The sequence below is a fragment of the Schistocerca cancellata genome, chromosome 4, assembly GCF_023864275.1.
Source record: "Schistocerca cancellata isolate TAMUIC-IGC-003103 chromosome 4, iqSchCanc2.1, whole genome shotgun sequence".
NCBI classification, from domain to species: Eukaryota; Metazoa; Arthropoda; class Insecta; order Orthoptera; family Acrididae; genus Schistocerca; species Schistocerca cancellata.
In genome coordinates this window covers 118,962,051-118,981,277 of record NC_064629.1, presented here as the reverse complement: position 1 = coordinate 118,981,277, position 19,227 = coordinate 118,962,051, and the positions used below count along the sequence as shown (strand labels likewise).

Genomic DNA, 19,227 nt, shown 5'->3' with positions numbered 1-19,227 from the left:
GGACGAATGGAGACGTGTCGTCTTCAGCGATGAGAGTGGCTTCTGCCTTGGTGCCAATGATGGTCGTATGCGTGTTTGGCGCCGTGCAGGTGAGCGCCACAATCAGGACTGCATACGACCGAGGCACACAGGGCCAACACCCGGCATCATGGGGTGGGGAGCGATCTCCTACACTGGCCATACACCACTGGTGATCGTCGAGGGGACACTGAATAGTGCACGGTACATCCAAACCGTCATCGAACCCATCGTTCTACCATTCCTAGACCGGCAAGGGAACTTGCTGTTCCAACAGGACAATGCACGTCCGCATGTATCCCGTGCCACCCAACGTGCTCTAGAAGGTGTAAGTCAACTACCCTGGCCAGCAAGATCTCCGGATCTGTCCCCCATTGAGCATGTTTGGGACTGGATGAAGCGTCGTCTCACGCGGTCTGCACGTCCAGCACGAACGCTGGTCCAACTGAGGCGCCAGGTGGAAATGGCATGGCAAGCCGTTCCACAGGACTACATCCAGCATCTCTACGATCGTCTCCATGGGAGAATAGCAGCCTGCATTGCTGCGAAAGGTGGATATACACTGTACTAGTGCCGACATTGTGCATGCTCTGTTGCCTGTGTCTATGTGCATGTGGTTCTGTCAGTGTGATCATGTGATGTATCTGACCCCAGGAATGTGCCAATAAAGTTTCCCCTTCCTGGGACAATGAATTCACGGTGTTCTTATTTCAATTTCCAGGAGTGTAGTTAGATTTAAGTAGTTCTTAGTTCTAGGGTACTGGTGACCTTAGAAGTTAAATCCCATAGTGCTCAGAGCCATTTGAACCAATAGATATCTGCTTGATGAGTGAAAAGCACCTCAAACCCAGAGTACATGTGCTGGCTAATAAGTACTGCAGCTACGATACTGATCGTGAAACGGAAGGAGGCGGCACTGCCGTTTATCTAAAAACAAAACTGAGACACCATTTAGTTCAGCTTCCTGAGCTCAAAGGCGTTGAAGCAACATATGTCTCATTCAGTATGCCGATGGGACAAGTAACTTTTATATAAACATATTGCCCACCTAGAGGGAACTTAATATCACGAGATGTCAATACGCTCCTCTCTATGCCCAGCAGAATATTCACAGGTGGACTGATGATCTCAGAAGTTAAGTCCCATAGTGCTCAGAGCCATTTATTGACAGGCAGTGATCTGAATGCGAGACATGCCGAGTGCAATTCGCGCATTACCAATCTCAGCGGACATAGTCTCTTGCGTGTAACTGAGGCGCATGATGCGATAATGGTGGCCACACCATGACCACCTTGGTGTCCTAGACACTGCTATCTTAAAAGGCGCTGGCTGTCAGACATATGCATTTACTAGGTGTGCACTTTCGTCGGATCATGTGCCGGTTATCTTTGACCTTGGCCTGGATGGAAATTCCCATTGAATGACTGACGACAGTTAAGGAACGTCGACTGGGATCACTTTAAATTGCACCTAGAAGACATCCTTCCTCTCACTCCTAACACTGATGAAGCCGGTGTTGAGGAGGTGCTCACAGTACTCACACACCTCACGCTGCAAGTCATTGATGCAGCCACTCTCCGCTGACCTCAACAACAGTGAAATTTCTCCCGACGGCTTCCGCTAAACACCTTGGAACTGATCACGGAGAAAAACCGCGTATTTCGTGCAAGGCAACTAACACGACAACCTGCAACGAAAAGGCGATTAAATCGCCTTCACTGTGAAATAAAAGTCTTGTAGACCAGCACCGAAATCGGGACTGGGAGGGCAAATTAGCCACTCTTCGAATTACTGATAACAGTGCATGGTTCATCACCAAACAGTTTCTGCGGACGAAACAGCGCATACCACCACAACAAGTTAGGCATGAGATTGTTTGTGAGCCAGAAGACAAGGCAAATGCGTTGGTGGACACGTTCGCGGAGAATTTCACGCCTGTCGCCGACGTAGTTGATGCCAACCATATAAGATTAGTGGAAGTGTGTTTACCAATTTTATTAGGAAATCGAGACGAGGGTGACGTCATGGCGTAGTAACTGAGGAAGAACTGCAGGTACAAGTCTCCCATCTCAACCCCTGCAAAGCAGGCGGTGTCAATCATATCGAAAACACCATCCTACGCCAAATGCCGCAAGGCACAGTCCATATTCTGACAGGTATCTTTAACAACATCTTACGAACTGGCAGCTTCCCATCTGTGTGGAAACATGCGGAGGTTGTTGCCATTCCTAAACCCGGTAAGGATACAAGACTTGTGCACAGTTATAGGCTGATAAGCCTACTGCCAGTCCTTTCTAAAGTTTCCGAAAGGCTTTACGCTAAATGGCTGTGCAGATACGTGAAGGATGAGTGTCTCCTTCTGCATGAGCAGTTGGTTTTTGGAGGGGGCACTCAACTCAACAATAGCTCCTTAGGTTGGCTGAGCAGGCGAACGGGTGCCGGACTATAGAGAGTATTGTGGTACACCTTGAAGTGTCCACGGCATTCAACAGCATGTGGCATAACGGCTTTCTGTACAATGGGACTTAACTTCTGAGGTCATCAGTCCCCTAGAACTTAGAACTACATAAACCTAACTAACCTAAGGACATCACACACATCCATGCCCGAGGCAGGATCCGAAGCTGCGACCGTAGCGGTCGCGCGGTTCCAGACTGTAGCGCCTAGAACCGCTCGGCCACTCTGGCTGGCCCCAGTGTCACACATCCGCCTGCTCAGATCCTACCTATGTGACCACACTTTTCATGTTCAAGTGGTCAGTTTCAAATCCACAGCAAGACAAATCGGGGTGGGAGTGCCACAGCGGTCTGTTCTTGGATCCCTATATTACACTCTATATATGTCTGACATGCCAAAAACTCCCAGAGTCGAGCTTGGGCTTTATGTAGACAACACAGTGCTCTTTGCACACAGTCTCAATGCACACATAATGAAGTATTGTCTGCAAGAAGCACGCGATAACCTTGTATCTTGGGCGACCAAATGGTGACTCAAGACGAATGCGGCTAAAAGCCAAGCCCTGGTCATTACTAGGAAAAAGCTTCCAGCAGATTTAGTACTGCTTCGTACCATGGGAGGCGCCATCCCATGGTCACAAAGTGGGAAATACCTTGGCATGCCCCTAGATCAGCACATGACCTGGGGACTTCACGTCTACAAAGGAAGGGGAAACACATTCGCTCGATAATGCACGCTTTACCCACTCTTAAACTGAACAATGATGCTATGCAGCCAATGTGGATTAACACTGTATCTGGCACTTATTAGGCCCATTATAGAGGACGCTTCTGTGATGTGGGACAATGCTGACAACATCGACATTGGAAAACTACAGAAAATGCAGAACAATGTTCTATGCCTTGCTCTGTACATACCTAGATGCTTCCCCACCATGGAGCTTGATGAGCAGGCTGGCATTCCAATGTTAGAGGACCACATAAAACAGACTGGTCGCCAATTCTATGAAGAGGTGCAGTAGTCTGAAAACCCATTAGTAGCCAATCTGGGCAACTAGATACATTGGAGCCTGACCACAAGGTGGCCAGACCTATTGCGTGAATAAAGTGCCCAGTAAGAGAAATACTGTAACAAACAAGAATGACACCTTCAGCAGACACACCAACAATAAAAGAATTAAAAAGCCAAATGAATAGAGCAGTCAACTAGGGAAGGTACTACAAGTGCCAGAGCTAAAAAAGAACCGGCCACTGTGGCAGAGTGGTTCTAGGTGCTTCAATCCGGAACCGTGCGACTGCTACAGTTGCAGGTTCGAACCCTGCCTTGGGCATGGACGTGTGTGATGTCCTTAGGTTAGTTCGGTTTAAGTAGTTCTAAGTTCTAGGGGACTGATGACCTCAGATGTTAAGTCCCACAGTGCTCAGAGCCATTTGAACCATTTTTGAGCTACAAAAGAAACGAGATCCAGAGATCTCCTAAAGTCAAAGTGCATAGTCCATAGAGAGACACACTTCGCACTGCGCTATCACTCTGTCCGTGTCAGTCAAACACCTCCTTACACACTGCCTCAGATGACATCACAGCTATGCTGCTGCTAAATGCATGTTTTCAGTACAAATAGGAAGTGAACTTGCAAGGACTGTACACCATCCTGTGTCACTTAGATTTCACGGAAGTAACTGTTTGCGTACTGCCCGAGATGTTAGGAAAACCAAGTGTTAAGTAGTGATATCATATTCCACTTTCGTAGCAAGCAATTAGCTTCAATTATTAGAATTCAGAGTGAAAGACCTTTTAATGGGAACTTACCATACCATAACCAAATCAGTGTAATCAGTGAAATAATGCCACATATTCACTCAACCTGTAAAGTTTCCTTTTGTTTCTTCCTCCAGCTCTGAATACTTCACTTTTTTGTCACACGGCATAATTAAAATAAGACAAGGAAACAGAAAATGATTTCACTAAATTTAAAACTGAAAAGGGGGCTGATGTCAGAATCCTGAAGGCATGACAACTGCATGAAAACTTGGAGAAATAGATTCTGGATATCTTAACACACTATACACATGTCAGGAACTAATAAATGCTGAAAGTATTATAAGGCTTAGTCATAGAAGGACATGACACTAATATAAATTAGTACAAGTGGATTGCAACCAGGTATCAAATACATGATAGTGGGAGGAGGAAACATGGTCACAATGATTGTACAGGGGGTGAGACAGAGAGAGGGGAAAGGGGGGATGATAGAGGTAGAATGGAGAGGAAACTGGGAGGGGAAGAGGTAAAACAGGAAGTAAAGTGAATTCACAAAATCACAGAAGACTTAGATTAGATGGAAGATAAGAATTTACATTGAGGAAATATGCATAAATTCGCATCATGATGAGACAGTCCCAGAACAATGATGCATAAATACAGAACTGAATATCATCATCACTTTATCAGTTAAAACGCCCTTCATAAAATTTAATTTAGTAAATATTATCTATATATGAATAACTATCAATTAAATGGATGAGTCAAAAATTTAAGATACCTATCAATAATACACTCTTGATCAATCAAGAAAAAAAGTAATGTGTCACATAGAGTTTTGTTACTGCTTGTCTCTTGTTAATATGAGGCTCAAAAGAATTTATGTATCTTCAAGGTTGTATGATTAACTTTGAAAAGTGGATGTAGAACAAACTGTAGTGCAATTGAGAATGTTTCAAAGGCTCTTGGTAGTAACAACAATCTATGTGTCACTTTTTGAACCATGCATAACAACATTGTTCTTTCCTGGTGTGTGTCATATACAATGGTTTGTAGTGGAATGATTATTCAGATATGATATTAATATGTCAGGCAACATGGATGTGAATTTTTATGATGGTGAGAAATATAGCGCAGAAAGTAAACACTGACATGAGGATAAATTACTATTCACCAAAGAGTTATTTAGCAACACAGGCATGTAGGTGTAATGGGTTACGAGGAGGAGACACACATCTGATGGCAATTATAAGAAGGTTTCAGGGATAGCTGGAGGTGAGGAGTGATTCTCTGTCAAAGAGGGATGTAGATGAAGCAGGAGAAGACAATTTGTAGATAAAAATACTTCCAGAATGAAATTTTCACTCTGCAGCAGAGTGTGCACTGATATGAAACTTCCTGGCAGATTAAAACTGTGTTCTGGACTGAGACTTCAACTCAGGACCTTTGATTTTCATGGGCAAGTGCTCCACTGACTGAGCTCCTTAAGCATGACTCATGACCCATCATCACAGCTTTAACTGTGCCAGTACCTCAGTATTTCATAAAAATACTTCTTTATTACTGTTTGTTTACAGTCATTGGACTTCAGAATTGCTAGCTTCAATGGTGAGTGAGGCTGGTACACGTCATGACATCTCTGCCCCAGTGCTGGTAGGTGATAACTTTGAGCATATATCTCCACTGCAGCTACTATCAAGAGAAGTCTCTCGTTATCTGGCCTGTTACATACTGGTCCAGTGAAGCTGCTGCACTGTGAATACACCAGGCTACACCATGTCCAGTGATGCAGAGTATGGAAGTCCTCCATTGATGCCTCGGCATGGATGGCGATAACTGGAATCCCCTTGTTATAGTTCTGTGAAGATGGTGGAGTGCTGAGCTGCCTGTTCACATGGATGCTCATGCGACAGACATTCAAAGCCTGGTAACAGTAAAGATGGCCACATCATCAATACAGCACTGAACAATATAGGCAGCATATCACATTGCTGTCTGGATGCTTGACAACGATGGCAGATCTGGGAGGGGTTTAAATGTGGCTTCTACCGCTTGACTTTGTGGGAGTGATCACATTTTTCAGTCACATGAAAATGTTCTTGAACAGAGACAATGATCAAAGTGGCTGTTGCCATGCGGCTGTCAATAAACTCATAACAGGTTGCTGAGTGCAAGAGGCCTCAGAATGTGGTTTTGAAATGGAACCACTGGAGAAGTATGCACTTTTGATATAAATTTGTTAAATTTTAATGCCAATTTTTGCTTGTTATTTACGACAATAATTTGTTTTCGTCATTATAACTTCATGGAAGGTTCAAGACGAGGGACTGTGTTTAGCAAAAATGCAAAATTCCTTTGAAATATAACTCATGAAATAATGTGTGGTTGAAAACTGTACATATGTCACAGTGGCTCCAAAGTCAAATTACGACTTTAAAACAATTTATTTTTTAATTTTTACCATTTCCTTCCTGTATTCATTGCTTACTATGATAACAAAGTGTGGAGACAATTCATCCTAGACCAACCAAACATCTTTGGCACAAGCAGTGTGGAAGTTCTTTGGGACAGCACAAAACGACTTTAGTGCAAGCTGGACAATGCGATTGACTAGACACTCTGTAGAGAGCTCTGTTTAATAAATAGCATTCATGTGTCATCTTTATTGGTGGCTTACTACTGCAGTAGTATTCCACCTTCCTATATGTCAACCAGGAATACTGCAAATAGGTCTCCAGACCCGATCATGCTTACTACACTCATGTTCATAAAAAACCAGAACACCCTGAATGACTAGAGATAGGACGTTCATATTCACAATACATGTGCATTAGTATGTTCTGCGGAAATGATTCGCATTTCAGTCACCTCGTTTCAGCACGTGTCCACTTGCCAAGTAGGCACAAGGTTGACCAATGGCCTTGGTAACTTATTCCATGTGTGATGGTATCAATGCATATAAGGCACAAACGGAGTTCTGTGAAATAGCTATCCATGCTGCATTACCCTGTATTCATAGTCAATGTGTGGTGGTTGGCACTGGGTCACAGCTCTGCACCCGTCGTTTCACCATATCTCACACTTTTTTATTGGCGACAAGTCTGGTGGGCCACGCAAAAGATTGACATCCTGTGACACCAAAATCCATGTGTCCATGCAGCAGTATGTGATCACAGATTGTCTAGCTGAAAAATGGCGTCTGGAACAGTGTGCAAAAAAAAGGATATGGCTATGGGTTGCAGGATGTCGTTCATGTTGGTCACACTGGTCACAGTACCCTGGACACAAACCAACTGTGATTTATGATTGTACCCAATAGCAACTGAAACTGTAAGGCCTTGAGTTGATGCTGTACATCTTGTGTGAATGCAGTCACTGTGATGCCACTCCCTGTGTCTGCAGCAAACCAAAATATGAACATCATTTTCATACAAATAGAACCTGAAATTGTCCGAAAACACTATCTGAGGCCATTCCTGTCCCAAGTGTTTTTCTTTCATACACCATTGCCATCTAGCAGGTTTTGTCCGCCGCTCGTGGTCTCGCAGTAGCGTTCTCGCTTCCCGAGCACGGGGTCCCGGGTTCGATTCCCGGCGGGGTCGGGGATTTTCACCTGCCTCGAGATGACTGGGTGTTTGTGTTGTCCTCATCATTTCATCATCATCCAGGAAAGTGGCGAAATTGGACTGAGCAAAGATTGGGTAATTGTACGGGCGCTGATAACCACACAGTTGAGCGCCCCACAAACCAAACATCATCATCATCATCTAGCAGGTTTCTGCACATTCAACAAAGGGAGGCAGAGAAGTGGACTACATGCACGTAACCCATGCCATAATAAATGGCGACAAACTGTCACCCCTGATAGTATACAATGTGTTACACTGTTCCATTAAAGCCAAGGAGGATGTAGATCTGTCCTGCAATCTAATTTGGATGAGGTGTCGATCTTCTTGAGAGTGGTGGTCTGGGTGGTGTGACCTGACCCTTTTCGTCATGTTCTACAGCCTTCCATGAACTATTCTGTAGACACCCATTGCACTGCTGAAACAGTGTGTCCCACACAAGCAGCAATTTCCTCGACTGCTGCATCACATTCTCTCATACCAATAATGTGCTCTCTTTCAAACTCACTAATTTGATGGTACAGTTCATGTATACATCTGCGAGGCACCCTGCACATCTGATCAAGTCACACTGATCCATTACCTTCAGTTTACAGGGACAACAAGAGCTGCAGGCATATTTTACCAGTAGAGTGTGCTGCAACGCAATATCAATGTTGACCCTGATCTCGTGGGCTGACATGGTTCAAATGCTAATCATTTCTGCAGAACATACTAACATACATGTCCTGTGAATATGAATGTCCTACCTTTAGTCGCTGAAGGTGTTCTGTTTTTTTTTCTGAACACGAGTGTACATGGTGACAATGTGGTCGGCATACACTACACTACCAGGCAAAAGTTGCCTCTCATGGAGAATAAATATGAGTCAGCCAATGCACTACTGTTACAGAGACAATTCCGCGTGCTGGAACAGCAACTTCAAGAGGTCATGTATGAGATCAAACTGGGTGATAGTACGTTACATTTCTGGCATCACCTCTGCAGCTCAACTGATCCAGCTCTTATATTGGATGCCAAACTGTTGGACCTGTGGTTGATCGAGCTACCAACAGACCCACAGCTTACCATGACTGCAAATGAGACAGAGCCGATCAGATGGCACTTGGCTATGGCTGACAGGTACAATCGACATGGACGTATCCATGGCTTCCATGCCGACCAAGCAGGGAAAAGATTACTGCTTCCACCACCGATAGTTATTAATCACCCAGTGTGGATTAACTCTTTACCTGGCACTTATTAGGCCCATTATAGAGTACGCTTCTGTGGTGTGGGGCAATGCTGTAAACATACACACTGTAAAACTACAGAAAGTGCAGAACAAAGCTCTCCACCTTGCTCTGCACCTACCAAGACGCTTCCCCTCTAGAGAGCTTCACGAGCAGGCTGGGGTTCCGGTTTTAAAGGGCCACCTCAAACAGATTGCCCACCAGTTCTATGAAGAGGCACAGTGGTCTGAAAACCTATTAATCGTCTATCTGAGCAACCGGATACATTCGCTGCCGACCACAAGGTGGCCAGAACTATTGTGTGTGTAAAGAGCACAATAAGAGTAATAGGTTAATAAAACAAGAATGACACCTAGAGCACACACAGCGGAAAGCGAAGTGTAAAAAGCCAAAAAAAAATGGAGCGCATAAGTAGACAAGGTACTACAAGTTCCAGAACTACGAAAGAAACGAGATCAAGATATCTCCTAAAGTCAAGCGAGTGAGTGCCCGCGGCTTTCGCAAATGTCTTCCCTGCCTGTACCTTACTAGATACACGAGGTTTATTTTTCACGCCGCCTCGTCTAAATGCAGAGCAACTGCGAAAACATACTGCATGCTTTTCTGGACAATTGTAGCATTTAGGCTTACCAGTCCGTGGTAAGAGACATTCACCACTTTCATGTTTTCCGGCACAGTTAACGCAGTGGCTGGGCATTGTGCAAAATCTAGCCTTGTGGTCGAGACTTTGGCAGATAAAACTCTGAACGCTCCTGTGCTTCCCTTTTAATTTCTTTACTTTTGCTTTTATACTCGCAATGAACTCGACTTGGAATAGTTTTCTGTTCACGATGTTGTCCTGGAGCACCACACAGAACAGAGGCTGTTCTTTGTGGGCCTTAGGAGGATTCATTTTGATTACAGAACGTACAACGAAACCCAGAAAACTCAGTTCTACTCGTACGTCATCTGGCTTCATATTGAAGGGCAGTTGCCGAAACACTGCCTTAATAAGTTTCATTGGCTGTGAGGCGTACGTAAAACTATGCAGTTTTTCGTGCCTGACCGTTTTCATCACTGCTTCTTTGTAGCGCGTCGTAACTTTGTACAAGTTGCGTCTGGTAAGACGAACAGTAAAATTATTTTCCACTACCAATTTGATTTTAAGTTGGAGGGATTTTTCATCCTCTTTCCAGTTAATAACTACCAGTGGTGGATGTAACATTTTTCACTGCTCATCTGACATAGATACATCCATGTCGGTTGTTGTAGCTTCATTAGTACTGTCATTCAGGCTAGAAAAACAGTTGTCGGTTTCCACTTGTTGCGTAGGCGCGTTATGTATAACTGCCCTCGCCGTATGTTTGCGGTTTGGCCTGACAAAATCGTCTTCCTCAGCCATTTCCCGTGTTTGCTGTGCTCTAGTGCCTTTTCCGGATGCTCTTACCCACGGCCTCGCTGGAGGCGAACGTTTGATGGGTTTGGAAACCTCGCTCATGTCAGCACGGCGCTTCCGTGAATCCACGTCGGATGGCATTGCAGAGGGAGTGATTCCCATCCCAATGGCCAGGTTTACTTCCAAGATCTGCGAGTTGTCAGCGCTCGCATTTGCAGTGCTCAGAAATGGTGCGCTTGCGCTGCTGTGAACAACAATTGGCGGAGCAAGTTCAACGTCAGGCTGTTGTACAGGCGCAGAAGCGTCCAAGATTGTGGTCCTGTCCACGGCTCCATCTTCTTGGTTGGGACGAACTGTCTGCCAGTCACCAATGTCCAGTGTTCTGGCCAATGAATATTAAGGCATAGCCATCAATACAGGACGCTTCTGAACTACTTTACGTGCATGCGAGCCCTTGGACGTGTCCACAGTTGGAGCAACTGCTTCAGTGTCAGCACGCTGTGGGATGTCGCCGGACACATCACAGGTGCTATCGTCACCTCTTGCAGAGATTGTTGCAACGTCTGACACTGCCGATCGAGGGGGATCACAGTCTGGAAAGCCATCAGGCACATCAGAGGTGCTACCGTCGCCTCTTTGAGCGTGTGTGTCTGCTTAGTGAGTCGATGCATGTGGAGCCTGTGCACCGTCCGCGTACCGTACCACCTTCCTCTTCACCATACCCACTTCTTTTCGCCTCTCTACTGCCTCTTTGTCCATATTTATATATGGGAGCAGCTGACAGCTGAAGGGAACATCTGTTGTCATCTGCTGTATGCACAGGTAGCAGCATCTAAATGGTCACTTTCTTGAACATATTTTATTTAATAATTTGCTCATGAATTAATTTACAATCTTTGTAATTTTTATATGAATAGAGTAAAGTTGGATTTAATTGCAGAAAGAGTTTCAGCTCGACTGCATTTAAAATTTAACAGCTACAAGTTTTAGTATGGAACTGACAGTAGAACATGAACTTTTAATTACAACTGTAAGAGACCTTGTATTGATTGTTATTTACACCAAAGTCTTGAAACTTGTTATAACTTTATTATTTAATGTGTTTCATCAGGTGCTGTAATCAGAACTTGCTATCATTACTATAGAAGATACTTAATCTATTACAATAAAGGACGTTTTTGTTCCAAATTAAGTTTTCAGTAAATTACTCGAAAGCTATTACAGGTAACTTAATGGGGCTACATAGTAAAGGTCCTTATATCAAACTGACGGTTCATACCAATTTTCATCTTTCTAAGTTTAATATTTAGCACCTTCAATTTTTTTAAAGACTCCGATAGTAGTGGAGCAAACTATGTACGAGCACATTTCGTTAGTGCGGATTGCCTACATCAGGGTCAGGTAGGTACTCAGGGCCAAACATATTGTTCTCCTTTGATTGACAGGTACTTAACCTGTTGTTCTCCTTTGATTGACAGGTACTTAAACTATTGTTCTGTTAAGTGGTTTTCCATGTCACCCTCATTTCCTTAAGCTATTGTATCGCCTTTGATATCAAATTAAGTAATTAGTTTTGTCCTCCCACCATTTTCTGGTACACTTTTCGAATTTCACATGCTTTTGAACGCCATTTCTGGCACAATCTTCTTCTTTGTCACCCACCCCCTTAAATAATTGTACTGCGTTTTACATAAAAATTATGCAAATTAACCTAGTGTTATGCATTTAACCTGCTGTGCCGCTCCATCTCCCCCACTCACTCCGCCCCTCCCCCCTTAACTATTGTACAGCTAACACCATGTTGATATTGAAAAGTTATGCAAATTAATCAAATCGTTATTTTCACATGTGAATCTTTTTGTTGTGCCTATCGCGACTCAGCATCTCCGCTATATTGTGAGTAGCAACTTTCCTTCTCTAATATTGTTACATTCCATCCTGGATTTTCCGTTTTTAAAGTTTGACTGTTATTACATTTGATAGTTAAATTCAAGTTTCACTGCGAATTAGAGGCAGCGGTAACATTACAAGGAGGTCACAACATAAATGAAAAACAAATAGCTGAAAAAAGAGGGGGAAGGGGGGCAAGGAACTGAAAGGGGCACAAGACCCACAAACAGAGAAATGAACGTATGCAGGAAAGTTCATAGGTAGGATATGTAGTGGAAACTGGAAATTATATAGGCAAGCAACAGGTCCTCAAATAAATTGTAAAACCCTTGGTTAGCGAACCTTATTTGTTTGTTACCCACTTTTGAGGGACCATTAGAAAGATGAATATAAATTTCAAGCTTCTCATGTTCTATTAAAATTTTGTCATTTTATTGTTAACTATTTTAAATAATTGTCACACATGATTTTTGTAACATTTCTGTAAATATTTTGAAGATAAGCTTACCTGAGATAAATAAATGAAGTTGACTTGTTGAACATCAAGAGATTAATGTTTTCTTCAGCGACCATAACAGCAATGTATAAATTAAATGGCCTAAATTGAATGGATGTTGATGGTGTAGTATATAGATACAGTTCACAGTAATTGCTTTTATCTGTTACTTTAAAAATAATAAAGCTGCATGGAGAGTTATTAAAACAAATACTAACTTTGATGATAAAGTATAAGAAGGTATACTAATTCCACATGATATTCTAAATGCACTTTTTGTCAGTCCTCAGTCATATAACAGCATAATGGAGAATGTGAATAAGGCAGAGGCACTGCTGCCAAAAATGAATGGTAAACAGACAGACAGCCCTCACTGGGCTTGTGTAACTGAGAAGATGGTCAACGAATCAATAGCTAAGCTCAGTAAGTCTAGAGCAGAGGATTACTATGGTCTCTCAAATTATGTTATTAAATATATCAGAAATCAGAGTGTAACACCACTGACTAAAATAATCAACAAAATTTTAAATGAAGGTAGTTATCCAGAATGTTTAAAAATATTTGTAGTTAAACCAGTACATAAAAAAGGAGATATAGCATCACCAAATAACTATTGACCAATATCACTTATACCCATAGTACCAAAAATTATAGAATACTGCATGCATAAACAAATGAGTCAATATTTTGAACATAATGATACACTCACCTTCTCACAGTATGGTTTCAGATCCAGCCTCTCTACAATCAAAGCAGTTGAGAGTATGGTAGCAAAAATATACAATTGTTTTGAAAATAAAGGTACTATCAGTGCAACACTGTTGGACCTCAGGAAAGCTTTTGATATGGTCTCCCACAATATTCTCAGAAAAAAACTCTACCACTACAGAGTGAGAGAGAGTACTCTATGCCTAATGCAGTCATACTTGGACAATGGAAAACAGTTAGTTAAGGTAAATAATGAAATGTCAGAATGTCTCCCAGTTGTAAAGGGCATACCTCAAGGATGTGTTCTTGGACCTTTTATTTTCATTATTTATATAAATGGTTTACCTGCAGTTGTATCAAGTGATGCAGTGGTATATGCTGATGACACAACACTCACCACATGTGATGTTATTGATGTTTTGGTCTTCAGTCCTGAGCTCTCCATGCTACTCTATCCTGTGCAAGCTTCTTCATCTCCCAGTACCTACTGCAGCCTACATCCTTCTGAATCTGCTTGGTGTATTCATCTCTTGGTCTCCCTCTACGATTTTTACCCTCCACGCTGCCCTCCAATACTAAATTGGTGATCCCTCGATGTCTCAGAACATGTCCTACCAACCGATCCCTTCTTCTAGTCAAGTTGTGCCACAAGCTCCTCTTCTCCCCATCTAATCTTCAGCATTCTTCTGTAGCACCACATTTCAAAAGCTTCTATTCTCTCCTTGTCTAAACTATTTATCGTCCACGTTTCACTTCCATACATGGCTACACTCCATACAAATACTTTCAGAAATGACTTCCTGACATTTAAATCTATACTCGATGTTAACAAATTTTTCTTCTTCAGAAACGCTTTCCTCACCATTGCCAGTCTCCATTTTGTATCCTCTCTCTCCATCATCAGTTATTTTGCTCTCCAAATAGCAAAACTCATTTACTACTTTAAGTGTCTCATTTCCTAATCTAATTCCCTCAGCATAACCTGATTTAATTCGACTACATTCCATTATCCTTGTTTTGCTTTTGTTGATGTTCATCTTATATATATATATATTCATCTTATATATATCTTCAAGACACTGTCCATCCCATTCAGCTGCTCTTCCAAGTCCTATGCTGTCTCTGACAGAATTACAGTGTCATCGGTGAACCTCAAAGTTTTTGTTTCTTCTCCATGGATTTTAATACCTACTATGAACTTTTCTTTTGTTTCCTTTATTGCTTGCTCAATATACAGATTGAATAACATTGGGGATAAGCGACAACCCTGTCTCACGCCCTTCCGAACCACTGCTTGCCTTTTATACCGCTCGACTCTTATAACTGCCATCTGGTTTCTGTACAAATTGTAAATAGCGTTTCGCTCCCTGTATTTTACCCCTGCCACCTTCAGAATTTGAAAGAGAGTATTCCAGTCAACATTGTCAAAAGCTTTCTCTAAGTCTACAAATGCTAGAAATGTAGATTTGCCTTTCCTGAATCTTTCTTCTAAGATAAGTCGTGGGGTCAGTATTGCCTCGCGTGTTCCAACATTTCTGTGGAATCCAAACTGATCTTCCCTGAGGTCAGCTTCTATCAGTTTTTGCATTCGTCCATAATGAATTCACGTTAGTATTTTGCAGCTGTGACTTATTAAACTGATAGTTAGGTAATTTTCACATCTGTCAACACCTGCTTTCTTTGGGATTGGAATTATTATATTCTTCTTGAAGTCTGAGGGTATTTCGTCTGTCTCATACATCTTGCTCACCAGATGGTAGAGTTTTGTCAGGACTGGCTCTCCCAAGGCTGTCAGTAGTTCTGATGGAATGTTGTCTACTCCCGGGGCCTTGTTTCGACTTATGTCTTTCAGTGCTCTGTCAAACTCTTCACGCAGTATCATATCTCCCATTCCATCTTCATCTACATCCTCTTCCATTTCCATAATATTGTCCTCAAGTACATCGCCCTTGTATAGACCCTTTATATACTTCTTCCACCTTTCTGCTTTCCCTTCTTTGCTTAGAACTGGGTTTCCATCAAACCTCGTCATATTCATGCAAGTGGTTCTCCTTTCTCCAAAGGTCTCTTTAATTTTCCTGTAGGCAGTATCTATCTTACCCCTAGTGAGGTAAGCCTCTACATCCTTACATTTGTCCTCTAGCTATCCCTACTTAGCCATTTTGCACTTCCTGTCGATCTCGTTTTTGAGATGTTTGTATTCCTTTTTGCCTGCTTCATTACCTTTTAGTATCTCCAGGGTTCTTCCATGTATGCAACCTTCTTTCATAATTCTTGAACCAAGTGTTAGCTATGATTAAGTTATGCTCTGCACAAATTCTACCAGGCGGCTTCCTCTTTCATTTCTTACCCCAAATCCATATTCACCTACTATGTTTCCTTCTCTCCTTTTTCCTACTCTCGAATTCCAGTCACCCATGACTATTAAATTTTCGTCTCCCTTCACTACCTGAATAATTTCTTTTATCTCATCATACATTTCATCAATTTCTACATCATCTGCAGAGCTAGTTGGCATATAAACTTGCACTACTGTAGTAGGCGTGGGCTCCATGTCTATCTTGGCCACAATAATGTGTTCACTATGCTGTTTGTAGTAGCTTACCCACACTCCTATTTTCTTATTCATTATTAAACCTACTCCAGCATTACCCCTATTTGATTTTGTATTTATAACCCTGTATTCACCTGACCAAATGTCTTGTTCCAACTGCCACCAAACGTCACTAATTCCCACTATATCTAACTTTAACCTATCCATTTCCCTTTTTAAATTTTCTAACCTACCTGCCCAATTAAGGGATCTGACATCCCACACTCTGATCTGTAGAACGTCAGTTTTCTTTCTCCTGATAACAGTGTCCTCCTGAGTAGTCCCCGCCCGGAGATCCGAATGGGGGACTATTTTACCTCCGGAATATTTTACCCAAGAGGACGCCATCATCATTTAACCATACAGTAAAGCTGCATGCCCTTGGGAAAAATTATGGCTGTAGTTTCCTCTTGCTTTCAGCTATTTGCAGTACCAGCACAGCAAGGCCATTTTGGTTAGTGTTACAAGGCCAGATCAGTCAATCATCCAGACTGTTGGCCCTGCAACTACTGAAAAGGCTGCTGCCCATCTTCAGGAACCACACATTTGTCTGGCCTCTCAACAGATACCCCTCCATAGTGGTTGGACCTATGGCACGGCTTTCTGTATCACTGAGGTGCGCAAGCCTCCCCACCAATGGTAAGGTCCATGGTTCATGAGAGGGGGAATCAAACACTGTATTTTCTTTATTCTTTGGATATGACCACATTTGTTCTTCATTTGGTTATGCTACATGTCACTTAAAAACACACTATTTCAAAATATATGGGATGGTTAATGAAAAATGGGACAATATACATCTCATACATATTGTTTTGAGACAATGGAACACTTAAGCTAAATTAGGAAAGGTCCCTTAAAATATGGGATGTCTGCCCAGCCTAGTGCAGTTTCATAATAGAAAGAGCACTACAATGCATGTTTCTGTCCATTTTGTTTGCATACCAGGATGCATTTGAAGAGAAATGGCCTAATTTTACTGTGATTTCAACTCACATTCAAGGAAAAAGTGGCATGATTTTAGTGCAATATTTACAGCATACTGTAGCACATTGGCACATGGCACATAATTGTCAGCCACCACTGTATAATCATAATAAAACATTATTTATATTGACATTGATAGCTAATGTATAAAATCTCTTGCTTCAGATTTATTGAAATAATATAAAATAATCAACTTCCTCCTATATTTTTCAAGTAGAAAATGTAGTTTGGAATTTTTGCTTGAGTCTCTAATAAGCATTTCTTACCTGACCATTTCAGTTTCTCAGTGGCTGCAGTTAGAGGCTGTTTCTTCTTCCTTTTGTTGGAGCTGTCATTGTTCATATCTTCAGAAATCTCAAAAACTCCTCCTGAAAAGCACATACACAAATATATATTATATTTGGTAAAATTACTTGTTGCTTGGAGCATAACCTAAATTTATGTTCAGAATATTTCATAGTTTTCAACAAAATGAAAAAGTATGAGAAGTTTCTCATACCAACAGCACACTCATATTTGGGGAAGCCATGACACCTAGAAAGCAACATACATGCATCATATGTGAACGAAGATATGTAATGGAATAAATGTTAGCAATGTTAAGTTGATCATTAATTGTTATTTTGTTAAGGAAACTGACTGACTCTAAATAAGATTTAATAGTTTTTGTCAGTAAAATAATGTAGAAGTAGTTATGAAAGGAATACACTCAGGGTTTTCCTTTCAGTGGGCAAGGTGACTTTGTGACACCAAACCATGTGCAAGTGGTGAAAAAGACAGATGGAGATAGGCAGAGGGTGCAGAAATGAGTAGCGTTCCCTCCTCATATTAGTAATTGTGAGAATCGTGCAACCAGTTCTAATATCAGAAGTGAAAGCAACAGATAAAATCACCCCTTTTATTTAAATTACAGAATGCAAGATTCTCCGAATATTACAATATTGCGTGCAGATACCAAGAGCATAATAGCATCAACAAGCACAAGGGCTTGTCGTAATAATGGTCACCCATACTGAAAAGTGAAGGCTTCTATCTTCAGCCATCTCATCTCAACAGCAGAATCTCAATGCCTACATACTCTAGGCATGGCGGATTTTAGATTTGTTAATGATTTCTGGAATTGTCAAGAGCTCAGTCAGTATTTGAAAATATGTTATGCAGTCTTATAAAATAGAGTAATTCAAGATAAGTGACTTAACTTTTGTTTACCTCAATAAGTTTCATGTCTCCTCATTAATATTTAATTAATAAGTTTGAATACATAAATGTTTTTCAAAAGTTCAAGATTATGACAAAAACTTATGACCACAAAAACATCACAAGAATGCAATGCTGAACACTCCCTCAGAGCTGAAGAATTGCTCATAAATTCTATGACTGCTTTTCTTGTTTAAATGTGCAGAAAATATGTTTCAGTTAAAATAAATTTTTTTGACCAAATTTTCTAAAGTAATATTATCAACATGATAACATTTTTAGTAACATTTTGCAGTAGTCATTTTTAGTGGGTGTGCTACAGTTAAAGTCTCCTTACTCACCTTGTGTTTGAGTTTGGAGAAAGGCTTAATGTAAAATACCTAAATATTTCCGTTTAAAAGTAAAGTCAGTTTTTTAAACAAAGATTTCAGATGAATTCTGTTTTCAAACTTAAGTTTGAGTCAGGTTCCTCCAGAAATGTTGAATTAAGTCTGCTCCCACAAAGCTGGTGACCAACCTTCATAGTTTTGGTTTGTTTTTTTCAGGGGAACTCTAACAGCCTTCATGTCTCAAAGAGGTTAACTGCTGTTGCAGAAGCTGATTAGAAGCACAAATGTACAAAAGTTGTGCATAAGGTAGGCAGTGATTTATTTCATGTGATGATTAGGGTATTGTTCTATCATGAATAAAACCAGCCAATCAATTCGACACTTTAGTATTAAAGTTCAATTTTATAATGTGCCTTATCAAATGGGAAATACATTAGGAACACTGGTCAAAAGTTCAATAAATATTTTTTAATGTAAAAGATGAGAAAAATATAGTTTTGTCTAGTGTATAAATGAGCTGTTCGGGGGAACAAAATGGTAAGCGCCAAAATCACAGTT

The 19,227-nt window shown here is 41.4% G+C and overlaps 1 protein-coding gene across 2 annotated transcripts in view; it reads right to left on the bottom strand.

Annotated features, from left to right (window-relative positions):
* The window catches only part of LOC126184317 (EH domain-containing protein 1-like), a 187,004-nt gene that overhangs the window by 21,912 nt on the left and 145,865 nt on the right, over positions 1–19,227 (bottom strand). For both annotated transcript variants that reach the window (XM_049926691.1, XM_049926692.1), the window contains exon 6: positions 17,410–17,511. In XM_049926691.1, the coding sequence (XP_049782648.1) occupies positions 17,410–17,511 (102 nt within the window). The remainder of the gene's footprint in view (positions 1–17,409; positions 17,512–19,227) is intronic.